Source organism: Zophobas morio, unplaced genomic scaffold, assembly GCF_036711695.1.
Source record: "Zophobas morio isolate AGI-343-1 ecotype UQ-CSIRO unplaced genomic scaffold, CSIRO_AGI_Zmor_V1 ptg000038l, whole genome shotgun sequence".
NCBI classification, from domain to species: domain Eukaryota; kingdom Metazoa; phylum Arthropoda; class Insecta; order Coleoptera; family Tenebrionidae; genus Zophobas; species Zophobas morio.
Window position 1 is genome coordinate 4,087,385 of NW_026972143.1, and position 15,990 is coordinate 4,103,374.

The 15,990-nt window shown below is 38.4% G+C and overlaps 4 protein-coding genes across 6 annotated transcripts; 2 read left to right on the top strand and 2 right to left on the bottom strand.

The window, feature by feature from the left end:
- Positions 1-7: 7 nt before the first annotated feature.
- LOC135140192 (apoptosis-inducing factor 3) lies at positions 8-9,453 on the top strand. Of its 2 annotated transcripts, none has more exons than XM_064070629.1 (3): positions 8-181; positions 476-742; positions 7,975-9,453. In XM_064070629.1, exons 1-3 carry the CDS (start codon positions 37-39, stop codon positions 9,345-9,347), a joined length of 1,785 nt encoding a protein of 594 aa, XP_063926699.1. In that variant the 5' UTR covers positions 8-36; the 3' UTR covers positions 9,348-9,453. The 2 variants fall into 2 exon arrangements, with proteins under 2 accessions (XP_063926699.1, XP_063926700.1); XM_064070630.1 differs by lacking the exon at positions 8-181 and adding an exon at positions 226-415.
- LOC135140197 (large ribosomal subunit protein mL63) lies at positions 9,344-9,819 on the bottom strand. Its single transcript, XM_064070637.1, has 2 exons — positions 9,646-9,819; positions 9,344-9,597 (listed from the first exon to the last, which is right to left on the bottom strand). The coding sequence occupies exons 1-2, from the start codon at positions 9,817-9,819 to the stop codon at positions 9,451-9,453; spliced, it is 321 nt and encodes a 106-aa protein (XP_063926707.1). The 3' UTR covers positions 9,344-9,450.
- An 86-nt stretch (positions 9,820-9,905) lies between these two features.
- On the top strand, positions 9,906-11,129 carry LOC135140194 (required for meiotic nuclear division protein 1 homolog). 2 transcript variants are annotated; one of them, XM_064070633.1, is made up of 3 exons: positions 10,151-10,232; positions 10,295-10,875; positions 10,928-11,129. In XM_064070633.1, exons 2-3 carry the CDS (start codon positions 10,456-10,458, stop codon positions 11,087-11,089), a joined length of 582 nt encoding a protein of 193 aa, XP_063926703.1. In that variant the 5' UTR covers positions 10,151-10,232; positions 10,295-10,455; the 3' UTR covers positions 11,090-11,129. The 2 variants fall into 2 exon arrangements, with proteins under 2 accessions (XP_063926702.1, XP_063926703.1); XM_064070632.1 differs by having other exon boundaries at positions 9,906-10,875.
- LOC135140190 (vacuolar protein sorting-associated protein 33A-like) lies at positions 11,050-13,128 on the bottom strand. Its single transcript, XM_064070627.1, has 2 exons — positions 11,735-13,128; positions 11,050-11,604 (listed from the first exon to the last, which is right to left on the bottom strand). Exons 1-2 carry the CDS (start codon positions 13,121-13,123, stop codon positions 11,125-11,127), a joined length of 1,869 nt encoding a protein of 622 aa, XP_063926697.1. The 5' UTR covers positions 13,124-13,128; the 3' UTR covers positions 11,050-11,124.
- Between the last annotated feature and the right edge of the window lie 2,862 nt (positions 13,129-15,990).

The following is a 15,990-nucleotide window of genomic DNA, read 5'->3' on the forward strand; positions in this document are numbered from 1 at the left end:
ACCTTGGCCTAGTCTTGCGTCACACAAGATAGCACAATGAGACTTCTCCTTTCACTCTACAAACTACACAAACTAGTAGAAAGTAGTCACGCGAACCATACGCGCCTCTTTCATGCTCTGACCAAGCCAAAACCGCCGCCAATCATGGGGTGCTCCACGTCGAAAGTCGAAGTGTCCCGCTGTAAGTGTCAAACAGTCACCTGTTTCATTACCAACCCTCAAACCCCAAACCACAGTGAGGTGTAAACATAACCTCACTTATCAATTATTGTTTATCAACAAGGATTTCCGCGGTTTTATTTTTAGATAGCACCGTCTTTGGTGCTATTTAGCACTTCGCTCCTTTTTTGTCCGCCAGTTTGGTGACAGCCGTATTGATCGACCCATTTGTCAAACTGTCGGGACAACATGTACAGTGCGGTGGCTTTCGCGACTCACTTTTACAAGTATTTACAAGTTTATCGTTGGTTTTCAGCCACCGACGCCCCCAGCGATGACTACGTCGAGGGAGTGGTGTGTAAGGACTCCGACATCAAGGAGAATGAAATGAAGTCTTTCGACTTGGGGGATGCAGGGAAGGTGCTGCTGGTGCGACAGAAGGGGAAGTTGAGTGCGATTGGGAACAAGTGCACGCATTATGGGGCGCCGCTGTCAGGCGCAGCCCTGGGAGATGGCCGAGTGCGGTGTCAGTGGCATGGGGCTTGTTTCAATATACTCAATGGGGACATCGAGGATTTTCCAGGTAATGAGTTTTTTACGAGGTTTTAAGTTTGAATAAAATTTTACATGTTTGAGTGACATTGCGGATTTCAAGGTCCACAAATTACTCAGGTCATTAGGAAAACAATTTGCATGATTAAGTATGCTTATGGTGCACTTTGGCTGATTAGCGGCCATTAGTACACCTTAATTAGTTACTTGAAGAAAATAAAATTTTGCGGAAATTGAGTAGTAACAATTATTTAAGGAGCGTCTGCTTTATGTAATCTCATTAGTAATTCTACAGGTATGCATAATAACAATAGAAATTATTTCGTTTTTGGCGCGTCAGGTGTTCAATCTTCCTAATAAATTGAATTAATTAAATTACGTAATTAATTTACACCATAATTATAGCCACATTTAGTGGTCAAGAATTTTAGTGCAACTATAGGAACATTTTTTCGTACAAGTGAGATAATACTAAAAACAGTTCCACCGAATGTTTTATTGTTGTACTAATTTGAGATATTCGTAACAAAGCAAATAAATGACAAGATACCCTTGTTTTGCTATCTGGAATTTTTTTTGAAGATTAACAGCAACATGAACCGCCACTTTGTAGTCGTTAATAGCAATTATAAAGAATATAATTATTACAGTATTGAATTGCTATTGGTGCGTGTATAAATAACTTATAGATGAGGTCATAGTGATTGAGCACATTTCAGAACTGTGACTTTGGAAGATCCGGTGTTTTTGGGTTGACTCTGATCAATGAAATTGCGTACGATGTTCTAACTTTAGCTTAGAATTTACCACGACCTTGGGTTTATCTGGACGTTTTTCAGGAGTAATTCCAGTACTTAATAAAACTAATTTTTGTAGATTAGCGTCGAGTGGAGTGTCACGTAGATAACATTCGAGTGGAAGCATCCTCGCATATTTTATTAATTTCATGCATTTTTGGCAAAGTAAATAAATATTAGCACGATTCGAACCGCGAAAATTGCGTGCTGATTGCATTATCTTTAGTGCAGTTGTTCGTCAAACAAACAACACTCGAAAACATGTTTTGTGTTTTCTTTGGTAGTGGTTGTTGGTGTTTTTAACGATAGTTTGTGGGTTGTTGGGCGTGTTTGCGTCTATGCAACTGTTGGGTGATGACCTCGATGTAGTAATTTTTTATTTAAAATGTTGTTGTCGTTTATTTCATCGAAAATCTGCTTTAAACGAGTGTCAAAATTTTATTGATGGCAGAGGAAATTTTCACGGTTGTAAGAATCAAATCGGTCGAAATGTTTACAGATTAGATTAGGACGTATTTGAGTGTTGCAAAATTTATGGCGGGTTAAATTTTTTCATTGATTATTGCTGCTGTAATAAATAAATAAAGGCAAATCTCTAGGGTGTGGTCGAAACGTTAACGATTGGTTAAAAAACACGTCTTTACATTTGAATTCAAAGAAATTATGACTTGGGTTTCTTCTTTATTTATTACTTCTAAAAGATTGGAGACATCATTCTAAAAAAACTTAATATATTTTTACTGAAAAATGTGTGTTAGATTTATTTTTTCCTAATAAATAAACCAAATTTAATAAAAAACTTGGTCCAAAGTCATTTAAACCCAACTTCCCTTGTAATTGACGGATAATCAAGGAAGTTCAGTTTGTGGAATACATTTTGAAAGTAAAGTGGCAAAAAAGTTGAATACTGTCCCCACCAACCATGTGGGCATCTCAAAATTTTGCAAAGCAAGAGTTTATTTTACTCTTTTGGTGTTTTTTTTTTACTGGCTTTTTCCCTCGTCGCTGTTTTTCACTTTCTTCGTAGATTTTGACTTTTTTTTTTGCTTTTTTTTTTGTTGACGGCTTTTTCTGTTTTTTTTTTATTCTCTTTTTAATAGCTTTTCTCTTTCTGAGTTTTTTTTCGCCTTTTTTGTTGCTTTTAAGTTTTTTCGTCTTTTTAAACAGGTTCGTCGTTTTTTTCGGATTTTCATCGCTTTTTTCCCAAATTTATAACGTCTTTTTTCTGCATTTTTTTTGTTCTGTTTTTGGTCATCTTTTTGGCGCTTTTTTCATCCTTTTTTTGGCAGGTTTTCATTTTTGTCGCCTTTTTTTCCTGCTTTTTCATCTCCTTTTTATCGGCATTTTCTGGAAGGTTTTGGCGTGTTTTTTTTTTGTTTTTATATTGGTCTTTTTGTCACCCATTTTTCGTGTTCTTGTCACCTTTTTTCGTAATTTTTGACAGGTTTTAATTCTTTTTTGGCGCTCTTTTCTCGCCATTTTCCCGTTTTTGTCACTTTTTCCACATTTTTGGCGTTTCTTTTCGGTTTTTTTTTTTGTTATCTTTCTGCCACTTTTTTTTTCGTAGTTTTTGACTTTTTCGGCCCTTTTTTCTCTGTATTTTTGGCGTCTTTTCGCTTTTCTTAATTCTCTTTTTGTCGCCTCTTTTGATTTTTTTTTTGTTACATTTTTTGACCGTTTTTCGTCCTTTTTTCTGTCGTGTTTCCCCGTTTTTGTCATTTTTATGTTTTTTCGTCTTTTTAGACATTTTTTTTTCTCCCTTTTTCATAGTTTTTGACGTTTTTTGGCTTTTTTCTGGTGATCTTTTCTATTGTTTTTTTGTTATGTTTTTGTCATCTTCTTGGCGCTTTTTTCATCTTGTTTTTTTGGCTGATTTTCGTCCATTTTTGTAGCCTTTTTCCCCCTTTTTCATACCCTGTTTTTCGGCTTATTTGGAAGGTTTGTTTTGGCGTTTCTTATTTTTTTGATGGTCTTTTTGTCACCCTTTTTTTCGTGTTTTTGTCACCTTTTTTCATTTTTTGACAGTTTTTAATTCTTTTTTGGTACCCTTTTCTCGCTTTTTTTCCGCTTTTTTTCACATTTTTGGTGTTTCTTTTCCGCTTTTTTTTGTTCTATTTCTGCCACTTTTTTTTCTTTAATTTTTGACTATTTTGGCCCTTTTTCTCTCCGCATTTTTGGAGTCTTTTCGCTTTTTTTGTATCCTATTTTGTCGCCTTTTTTGATCTTTTTTTTGTTACTTTTTTTGACTGTTTTGCGTCTTTAAACATGTTCGTCTTTTTTTTCTCCCTTTTTCATAGTTTTTGACGTTTTTTGGCTTTTTTCTGGTGACCTTTTCTATCGCTTCTTTGTTCCCCCTTTTAAATAGCCTTTTTTCGGGTTTTTATCGCCTTTTTCCCACATTTATGTCTTTTTTCTGCATTTTTGTTTTGTTTTGTTTTTGTCATCTTTTTGGCGCTTTTTTCATGTTCTTTTTTCGCTGATTTTCGTCCATTTTTGTCGCCTTTTTCATCCCTTGTTTTTCGGCTTTTTTGGAAGGTTTTGGTGTTTCTTGCTTTTTTAGTGATCTTTTTCCCACATTTTTATCGTTATGTTACTTTTAAGTTTTTTCGTCTTTTGAAACATGTTCGTAGTTTTTTTTCCCTTTTCCATAATATTTTTTTTTACGTTTTTTTGGCTTTTTTCTGGTGACCTTTTCTATCGCTTCTTTGTTTCCCTTTTTTAATAGTTTTTTTCTTCGGAGTTTTTATAGCCTTTTCCCCACATTTTTCCGCATTTTTTTTTTGCTGTTTTCGTCCATTTTTCCCACCTTTTCCCCCTTTTTCATTCCCCGTTTTTCGGCTTTTTTGGAAGATTTGTTTTGGCGTTTTTTGCTTTTTTAGTGTTCTTTTTGTCACCCTTTTTTCGTGTTCTTGTCACCTTTTTTCCGTTTTTATCGCTTTTTCCAGGTTTTTAGTGTTTCTTTTCGTTTTTTTTTTTTGTTTTCTTTCTGCCACTTTTTTCCCCCGTAGTTTTTGACTTTTTTTCGGCTTTTTTTCCGCATTTTTGGCGTCTTTTCGCCTTTTTGTCCCCTTTTTGTCGCCTTTTTTGATCTTTTTTTTGACTGTTTTTCGTCCTTTTTCTGCCGTTTTTTGCCTTTTTTGTTGCTTTTAAGTTTTTTCGTCTTTGAAAATGTTCATCTTTTTTTTCTCACTTTTTCATAGTTTTTGACGTTTTTTGGCTTTTTTATTGTGACCTTTTCTATCGCTTCTTTGTTCCCCTTTTAAATAACCTTTTTTTCCTGGTTTTTATCGCCTTTTTCCCACATTTATGTCTTTTCTCTGCATTTTTTGTTTTGTTTTTGTCGTCTTTTTGGCGTTTTTTTCATGTTCTTTTTTGGCTGATTTTCGTTAATTTTTGTCGCCTTTTTCATCCCTTGTTTTTCGGCTTTTTTGGAAGGATTTGGTGTTTCTTGCTTTTTTAGTGATCTTTTTGTCACCATTTTTTCGTGTTCTTGTCACATTTTTTCATAATTTTTGACAGTTTTTAATTCTATTCTAGTGCCCTTTTCTCGCCTTTTTTCCGTTTTAATCTTTTTTTCCCACATTTTTAGCGTTTCTTTTGGGCTTTTTTTTGTTCTCTTTCTGTCACTTTTTGTCTTTTTTTTCCGTAGTTTTTTACTTTTCGCCCCTTTTTCCTTCGCATTTTTGGCGTCTTTTCGCTTTTTTTTAACCTCTTGGTGTCGCCTTTTTAAATCTTTTTTTTGGGATATTTTTCGTCCTTTTTCTGCTGTTTTTTTCGCCTTTTTTGTTACTTTTAAGTTTTTTCGTCTTTTGAAACATGTTCGTCTTTTTTTTCTCCCTTTTTCATAATGATTTTTTACGTTTTTTGGCTTTTTTGTAGTGACCTTTTCTATCACTTCTTTGTTCCCCTTTTTTAATAGTCTTCGGAGTTTTTTTTCCGCATTTTTGGCGTCTTTTCGCCTTTTTATTCTCTTTTTGTCGCTTTTTTTGATATTTTTTTTGTTACATTTTTTTAGCCGTTTTTCGCTTTTTTTTGTTAGTTTCAAGTTTTTTCATAATTTTTTACGGTTTTTATTTTTTTTAATGCCCTTTTCTCGCCTTTTTTTTCCGTTCTTTCTGTCACTTTTTTTTCTGTAGTTTTTGACTTTTTTTCGGCCGTTCTTTTATCAGTTTTCTGATGATCTATTCTGTCACTTTTTTTTTACTCTTTTTTTGGTGTCTTTCGCTTTTTTTTAGCGACCTTGATTTGTTGTCTTTTTTTATCGCCATTTTTTTTTTATCATGTTCTCGTTGCCTATTTTTCCATAGTTTTTGACGTTTTTTTGGCCTCTTTTCTGGTGGCCCTTTTTTATCGCTTTTCAGTGGCCTTTTTCTTTCGTTTTTTGTTCCTTTTTTTAATCGCCCTTTGTTCAGGTTTTTATCACCCTTTTTCCGGGTTCCTTTTTCCCACGTTTGTACAGTCTCTGTTTTTCGTTTTCTATTTGTCACGTTTTTTGCTTTTCTTTTCTGGCCATTTTTCATCCATTTTGTCGCTGTTTTCGCCTCTTGTCCCTTGTTTTCTCGCCTTTTTTGGATTTTTTTTGTATCGTTTTGGCGTGTTTTGCTTTTTTAGTGGTCTTTTTCTGTCACCTTTTCAATTGCTTTTTTTGGTGACCATTTCCGCTTTTTCCCATTTTTTAATCGCTTATTTTTTCAGGTTTTTCATCGCCTTTTTCCCACATTTTTAGTGTCCCTCTTGGTCTTTTTTTTGGTCACCCTTTTTGCTATTATTTTTTTGCCTCTTTTTTCGTTCTTCTCTTTTTGGGTGTTTTGCTGCCTTTTTTGAAAAATTTTCCGGCCTCTCATTTCACCTTGGTTTTTCTTTTTTTGTCCCACTTTCTTGTCATTTGCCACAATCAGTCTTTTCTTAGCAAATACTAGCTCCGCCCACCCACCCTTTATTTTCTTAGAAGGTATGTTATTTACCAAAATCAGTTCTATCTTAACAAGTACTAGCACCGCCCACCCGCCCTCTATTATATATTCTTTTGTAGAGTGGGTTTCTTTTCGCCTTTTTTGTCCCATTTTTATCACCTCTTTTTGGTTCATTTTTTGTCTTTTTTGTCCCCTTTTTTACCGTCGATTTTTGTCCCTTAATTTGGTCACCTTTTTGTAGTTTTTTCGGTTCTTTTGTCCTTTTTAAAAAATTGGTGACGTCATCACAAAACTTTGCATAGTAAAGCAAAATCAAAATTTACCTGTTTTTTCCCTCCAAGATCTTAATGACGTTATCTTTGTCGTTTTTTATTCGTACCCTTTTTATCCCCCTTTTTGTCCGTTTTGAAGGGTTTTTTGTTCTTTTGGTGTTTTTTCATTTTATTCTTAGTTTTTGTCGCTTTGTAGCCCTTTTTTGTCGCTCATTTTGATGCCTTTTGTAGTCTTTTTCGTTTTTCTTCCTCCTGCTAAAAAGTTCATAACGTCCTCTCAAAATTTTGCCGAATAAATCGAATCTTTGAAACTGCAAAATCGAATTATTTTATACATTTTGAATGGCATTTATACAGATAAATTTTAATTAACGACTCACTGTATTTACGGTAGCTCAAAAGGATTCACAAAATTTCAGAGCAAACGATTTTGTACTATCTAAGATAAATTTTCAAATTTTCTTGTACAATTTTAAATTCACAAGGATATTATGTCATGAATTTAAATAGGATTTACTGAAGTAAATATTGAGATGACGTCATTAATTTGTTGGTGTGGATGGGGAGGCGGAACCGCGAGATTTTTGTATGGTTTAAATGAATTCTAAGCTAGGGAAAATTTTGTGACAGGATCATTTGAACAAATATGTACCTAAACATAATTTCATGCTTTCTTGAATTGGTGGAATTTTACTATTTATTGGAAATTCTGGTAATACACCAAACTAAGTAGTTCATCATTGCGTAATAATTTGTTTCGAAGAAATAAATCGTTGAAAATAAAATTACTCAATATATCCACAACAATTTTCGAAGTAAAACGTGGAATGCGAGATAAGCCTCGGGTGCGATAATAATTGAATGATTACTCATAAAATAATTGCAACACCGGTTGTCCCAGATTTAGTTCCGATTGAATTGTGTTTAGATTTTTTGTGACTTGCGATATCTCACGGGATAAATTTAACATATGCAAAGATGCTAATCAACGAAACGGCATTGACTTTTTTCTGTTTTTCAAACCGGTACTTTACAAGCATATAACACGTAAACATTTTAAAGCTTTGAAGCGTTGACCGCTTTGGACGCAAAACCACAAATTATAGCCTGTATCCGCTGCCTCCGAAATACTAGATAAAATAAAATATTAGAGTTGGCTGTGACACCAATTATCTGTCACCTGTCAACGACAAAAAGTGATTAATTAAAGGTTATGTCGACATTGATTTGATTTACGTCAAATTAAGGACAGTGGTACACTCTAAACGTCATTTTTTCCAGGTCTGGACTCGCTCCCCTGCTACCAAGTGACCGTCGAAAACGACGAAGTCAAAGTCCGCGCCCGCCGCTCCGAGCTCCAAACCAACAAACGCGTCAAACCCATGACCAAAAAAGACGTCCGAGAGGCCCAAAACATAGTCGTCATCGGCGGCGGCCCCTCCGGAGCCGTCTGCGTGGAAACCCTCCGCCAGGAAGGCTTCTCCGGCCAGATAACCCTCGTCTGCAAAGAACCCCACCTCCCCTACGACCGCGTCCTAGTAAACAAAGCCATGCACTCCGAAATCGAAAAAACCCAATTTCGCACCGACAAATTCTACCAAGAGCACGGCATCGACGTCCTCAAGGGCGTCGAAGCGACATCCGTCAACGCCACCGATAAAACCGTCGCGCTAAGCAACGGAAAATCGTTGTCGTACGACAGGCTGTACGTCGCCACGGGCATGAGCGCCAACAGACCCGACATCCCGGGGGCGAATTTGCAAAACGTGTTCGTTTACAGGAATTTCGAGGACGGGCGCAACACGCACGCCATCTTGCGGAACGACCTCAAGGTCGTGGTGCTGGGGGCCAGTTTCATAGCGCTGGAGGCGGCGGCGTACTGTCTGGATAAGGACGTGACTGATGTCACGATAGTGATGAGGGGGAACGTGCCTTTTAAGCCGCTAGCGGGGGAGCGCATTGGGGCCGCTTTTAAAAAGTTCTTCGAGGACAAGGGGGCTCGCTTTATCACCAATTCCGGGTTTGCGAGGATCATCGACGACGGGACCGGGAAGGTGGGGAAAGTCGAGCTGGTGGATGGGACGGTTCTGGACGCGGATATGGTAGCGATGGGAGTGGGGAGCAGTTGTTTGACCGATTTTCTCAAAGGGTCGGGGGTGGATTTGCGCTCAGATGGGACAGTTGAAGTTAACGAATTTTTACAAAGCAACAATCAAAGCGTTTATGTGGGGGGCGACATCGCGTATGCCCCGGTGTGGTCCCACAATAACCAAAAGGCGGCGATCGGGCACTACCCCCTCGCCCACTACCACGGTAAAATCGCCGCTTTGAATATGCTCGGAAAGACGAAACAATTACAAGCCGTCCCGTACTTCTGGACTAAATTATTCTCAAAGAGTTTACGCTATGCCGGACATGGCAAATACACTGATATTATTTATATTGGGAACGTGGAACAGCTGAAATTCGTCGCGTTTTACCTAGATGGAGACGAAGTAGTTGCTGCTAGTTCCGTAGCATGGGACCCCGTAGTCTCGCAATTCGCAGAGATATTAGCACAAGGGCAGAAATTGTATCGCAAGGACGTCGAAAACGACGACAAGTTTCAGTGGACCAAAAAACTGCATCATAGCGAACAAACCGACTGTGATTAAGTTAAAGCCTCATAGTATTTTATTTTTGGTATTAACTGTAGATATGCATTTACAATTATTTTTATAATTACTTTATCTATCACAATAGAATTGTGTTACCACACTAGTCCCACGCTTCTTTGTGCCTTAAGTGCCCCAAAACCTCCTCAATAGTAATATTTTCCTTGAAGTCCTTTTTTTTCGCAACTATTGTCTTTATGTAGTTCGCTTCGTTCTTTCCAAGGGCGCGACCGTGTCCAGATGACTGTTCCTACAAGAAAAACTTCAAATATCACTTAAAACACCACGAAAAACATACAGGGGTTAAGTATGAATGCCTCAATAGAAACATATTCTTTTCTTCGATTTCCAAGTCGTTTCGCAGCTTCTGCACGTCGCGAATGGTCACCGGTATACCCAGGCGGTTTTTGCCGCGCCAAATGTCCCCATTGGGCATCCTAGAGCGCCTACAAAGCGCCTGAAAGAGCCTCATCTCCCCGAACTAACCTCACTTTCTGCCGCTGCTACCTAGTGTTTTCAGTGTTTTAGTGGCAACACTGTTCCAACATAACCCCACTTTTCGAAAATGACAACTTTTTTCGCACTAATCGGTGTTCGTTTGTTACACTCGTGCAAACTAACACCCGTAAACACCCTCCGCGGGTGCCACCACGCCGCCTTCACCACCCCCCTCGTTTCTAAAATCGTGCGTGTGTCACTCAAACCTAACCTCACTTTCACCCCCTTTTCCACCAATTCACACGCCATTCAAGACAATATTTCCGCGCTCCATTTGAAAAAGCGGCTCATTCGGAAGAAGAAGATCCTCGACGACGAGCTGGTGCGCCCCCCTGGACTCTACGACGTCGTGGCGTTCGCCACCGCCGAAGAATACGATCTCGAAAGGTTAATAAAAGGACTCAAAGAAAACGATTTGTATGAACCTAAAGTTATTAAAAATACTTCAGATGTGGTGCACGCTGTTGCCAAAATCCAGGTGGATGAAGAGCCCCGGGAGATTTTTTTCTTCCGGGAGGGGAGTGTGGTGTTGTGGAACGTGACGGAGCTGGAGAGCAGTAACGTGTTGAATTTTTTGCGGAAGTATGAGTTTGATAGTTATTCGGAGAGTATGGTGCAAGAGGAGAGTGAGAAGATGAATTATATGCATCAGTTGGAGAATTTGCCGAGCGGTTTGGCTAAGGATGGGGATTTGTTGGTTGCGACGGGGGATGGGGGCGAGATGACTTTGGATAAGTACACGTTCTCGAATGGGATGTCGTTGTCGGTCAAACTGGCGATATGGGAGGCGTCGCTTGAGAAGTATATTGATACGATTGAATTCGTGACAGAGGATTTGAAAAAAGGGAATAAAATAAGAATGACGAGGGAGGAGGTTTTGAGGAAACACGGCGAGTTGTTTGCGCTGAGGCACTTGATTAATCTGGGCTCGGATTTGCTCGACACGCCTGATTTTTATTGGGAGAATGAACAACTAGAGTCTCTGTATATACAAGTGTGCAATTATTTTGCAATAGCAAAGAGAACAAGGGTGAATTAATTTGATTACGGTGTTAGTAATGAGTAATGATGCACTTTTGTAGGTTATGAACGAAAAAATCAACCACTGTGTGGAACTCATCGAGCTTTTATCAACGCATTTAAGTGACAAACACCACATTCGCTTAGAGTGGATGATCATAGTATTAATTATGGTAGAAGTAGCTTTTGAAACTATACACTATATTGACAGATACATGAATTAAGATATTTTTATACTTAAGCAAATACATACATATTATCACAGCTCTATAATGGATTCGAGAAAACTTGTCCCATTTATGAGTTTAGTGGTAGCAATGACAAACTCCACATTTGAGTCCTCTTGTTGTGACAAGAACCTGAGCGCTGAAATCTCTGCGAAAGTGCAGCCCCCTATGAAGAAAACTAGAACAACTTGTGGGGCGTCTGAGTTGTTTTGAGCCAAACTGTTGGGAATTGCAGGAGACTCGTCCAACGTAGGACCCGGCAGCAGCCCCAAAACGTCTTGCAGCTGCTTCCAGCCCCCATTTTTGGTCACTTGTTCCGCTAAACGTACACTCAGGGGGGCGTAAACACTGTGAACGTAGCTGATGTCAGTTGGGTTAATTTCAGAGGTGTCTTCCATGGTGAGGCGAAGCGCTTTGCGTAAAACTGTATATTGGCGAGTGCCAGACTGGATTTTAAGCAGCCCCACTTTTTCCAGTTTAGTTATAGCCAGAAGAGCTTGGATACCATAGACCTGAAAAAAAATCAAGTTGGTGTAAATGACGTTTGTGACAAGTGACACCTGTCAATTGATCAAAGGCGACTAGAATTAAACAAATATCAAAAAATCACTTGTCAGATACCAACTTTGCCAAAATACATACCTGCACTAACTCCTTCTTGTAGTGCTCCAGCACTTTAGGCTTGAGCCCCGAGCTGGTGATACACTGCAAACAAATGAGCCTCAAGACCTTCACTAACGGCTTTGCATGAGCTATCAAATCCTCAATGTACGGACTCGCCTTATCAACTTCAATACAATTTAAAAATTCCTGTTCAGTCTGTAAAGTGTCCAAAAAATCGTAACTGTCAGTCACTTCTTTAATACACTCCGCGATGGCTGTATGATGTGACAGAGCTTTCTTTTTTACCAAAATCTGTGGCAGTTTTTGCACGTACAACTTCATTTCTTGCACTGACCTTTCCTGTGTATTGTCCAACTGAGTACTTATAGTTTTGGCTTGTTTGGACAAAAAAGCGCCCACTGCATTAAAATTCTTGTCTCTGATGTCAGCAAATAACTTATCGGCCGAATTCAAAATAATTTGTTTTTTATCTTCCGACAACGACTCAGACGTGCGTTCTTCGCTACTCAGGAAATTGTCGATGGGGAAGTGCGCCGTCGAGTTGTTGATGCCGAAAATTTCGTCAATCAGGCCTTCGTACGTCAACTGGGTGGCCAAAGGCGTGATGAGATCCACAGTCCGATCTATCAAGAGAATCTGATCTATGGTGGAAGTTTGGTTAGGTCTGGTGGTCACGTTGTTGTTCTTTTCGCGCTGGAGACGTGTGACGAGGTCCCACACCTGTCGTGCGGCAGCCCCCTTACCCCAGACTTTCGGAATAGGCCCGTACAACTTTTGCAAAAAAATTATCGCTTGCGCGGTTTGGTATAAATACGTGGGGTCATTCTCGAGCGTGTACTCCCTGAAGACGTCCGAAATTTCCATCGACACCACATCGGCATCGAAAGGGAACAACTCGCACCGAAATTCCTCCACGAGATTAATGCTCCCGAAGACCCCAATGTGTTTTAGCCTCTCCATGCACAAAAGACTCTTCTTGGGTACGAAGAATACGTGATACTGTTTCTTGGTTTTGGCTCTGCTGTCGGCATGCACATTCTGGCCGACGTAGTCCATTAGGTGTAATTTGGGGCGCGTTATGAATATAACGTGAGCAACGTCGGCTTCGGGGAGCGACTTTGGCCGCAAAGGGAACATTTTGGTGACTGAATGCTCCCGCAGGACTGCGTATTGGGCGATGAGTCCGACAGGGCCCGCGAGGGAGTTGTCCCAAACTATGGCTTTGGGGCCCGAACATTTCTCCAGCAGACTGATGAGGTTGTTTCGGGCTGTGGTTTGTATGAGGGAGATGTCGACGCGGCCCCCTTGTAGGTGGGAGTGATGCGATGCCATTTTGAGGTTAACTGTCACAGTGACAAGTGACACTTCTAAGAGGCGTGGTGTGGTAAGGCAGTGGCGGTGCATCATGTGTTTAAAATGGGTACGTGTTGGGGTATTTTGTTTCATTTATTTATTGTTGAATTTTAGTAAGATAAAGAGGGCAAGAGATATGCGTAAGTAACTGGTTCTTGTTGAGGATAAACTGTCTCTGCTTGTTGTGTCAAGTTTTCAAAAACACCATAAGCGTGCACCACCTCCTAGTTTTCTTTTCACAACAAGAAAGATAAAACATGTTTAAAATAGTAAATTTGTGTAGGGGAATATCGATTTTGCAATTACGCTCCGCTTCTCGGTCTGACAACGAATGAAAAATTCATCATGATTGAGATCAAGACGGATGGGTGGGGCTTCTCTTTTGGTTTTCTTTTTAATTCATACATTTAGTTTTCTTTGTATAACACTATTATTTAAGACCATATTTTACATGGTAATTTCTCGTAGAAAAATAAGGATTTTACACCCTCGGTTCACGATAAATAAAAAAGTCATCAGAATAGAAGTAGGGCGGGTGGGCGGGGCTTATATTTTGTCTTTTTTTTCTTATAATATATAGATTATTATGCTCAATTGGAGATTTTAGAAGGCAAATTGACGACATGGACGTCGATCCAGCCTTTTTATTTGAAAGCCATTTCCAGGGAATCGAACCTATTGTTGATGAAGAAAAACAAGTTTTCCGTTTATAGTTGTAGTTCAATTTCAAAAATTCAAGAAGATTGCCAATAATTGGTATTGTAAAAGACAGAGATACCTTAACAAGATTGGAAAGTGCTGTCAGTGAATTATTTGGAGGGCTTCGACAGATTACGATCCTAATGAAATCGCCATGGAAGAACAAATCAATTGTCGTGGACAGTGAATTTTTGTGAATTCGCGTGAATTGTGTGGACGAAATTCACTGTCCGCGACTGTACATATTTAAGTTGGATAAACTGATTTGATGATTTAGTTTTTATGTGTGTCAGTAGTCTGATTGATATTTGCCTTGAGCTGGATTGCCACTTTTCTACTTCATTTATTAGATCTCAGAATTATTAGACGCAATTTTTTAATCAAACAAATGTTTTAATTTTGTCAGCATAGATAATTTGTCATTGTGACAGATTCACAGATCATTGCGACATTATTTAAAAAGAAAATGCCTAAAATAGTTTTACTGCAACAAAAAATTGCAATAAAAAGATGTTTTTTGCAGTTTCGAAAAGACAGGCCGTATATCTTTCTTTCGAAGAAGTAACTATGAGGGTCTCGAACATATTTTCTGTAATGTAAAAATACGCTGTTAAATATTTTTCTCATAGGTGGGAACATCAACTGTGGCGAAAATTTTATCAACAGGGGACCAAAATTTAAAAACATCACTCTCTGACAAGCGAAAACCAACGGATTTATTTACAAATTATATGTTTCGGAAAGACCTGCAACGACAAATTTTGCAACTTAATGAAAAAAACGAATATTTCACTCTTTTGGCATATTCTAGGGGACAGTTGGAATTTAAAGGGAGGCGAACCACTTTATACAAAATTCTTAAGTCAGTGGGTTATAAATACAGGGAAGTAAATGGTCGCAAAATTCTATGTGAACAAAAACACGTCGTTGCAGCCAAAATTACTTTTTTGGGAACATATTTGGAGTTTCTAAATTCTTGTGAAAATTTGACTTTCGTGTATTTGGATGAAACGTGGATCTATCAAAATGGTTCGTCCATTCGTCGCTGGGTGCACGATACTGATATAAAAAGCAATCCCACCAAAATTAAAAGTGAAGGATCAAGGTTTACTATTCTCCACGCGGGTTGTTCAACGGGGTTCTTGGATGGTTGTAACAATTTTTTAAATTAAAAAAATAACGATAGAGACTATCATCAAACGATGGACGGGACAATTTTTCAAAATTGGGTGGTTAATCAGCTCGTTCCTGCTTTGGCAAAGTTGAATAAAAAATGTGTGGTGGTTTTAGACAATGCATCGTATCATTTGGTGCAGTTGGATAAACCACCCACTTTTTTTAGTAAAAAATGTGAAATGCAGGAATGGCTCTTTAAACATAGTGTTGAATTTGACAAAAAAATTTCGAAGAAACAGTTGTGGGATTTAATTAAATAAACCCTTCAGAAGCAATAGAAAAAAAGATATTTGGTAGACGAGACATTAAGACAAAGTGGCCATGAAGTTCTTATATTACCTCCGTACCATTGTCAATATAATCCAATTGAAATGGCATGGGGATTTTGTAAAAACTATTACAACAAACATATACATTCTCAACCTTCATTAAAAAATAGAGTGGAAAATTTATGGATTGAGGCGCTTTCTAAATGTAGTCCAAGCATGTGGCAAAATTTTTGTAAACATTGTGAAAAACTTATTTTGGCAGATTGGGAAAAAAATATGGAAATTCTTTCGTACAAATCTATATCTCCTTTCATTATTTCGCTAGGTGAATCTGATTCAGAATCTGAATTTGAAAATGACGGTGATGATACAGATTTTTATAGCAAAATAATGGAAATGGAGTGAATTGTAGCTTGTCGGGGGGTGATATTTTTACGCATCTTTCGTTCTAAATTTACCAAGGTAGTATGTGAAAAACTACAGTGAAACCTGTCTATGCCGGACTCTGTAGAAGACGGAAAACTGCTCATCGCGGAAATTTCCCGCAGTCCCGTTTTTTCAAATACCCAATTTAATGTATTTTGGTCCGTATAAGCCGGAAACTGCATAACGCGGAAACGGAAAATGTTTGTAAGTCCCAACGTGTCAAAATACATGCACCCAACTCTGTGTAAAACGGAAGCGAGAACAAAATTGATGATTTCTGCGAAAAACATGTAATTCAATTCGTAGACCTGCAGGTGCATTTTTTGTCAACACAAAGTCACTGTTTTCAAT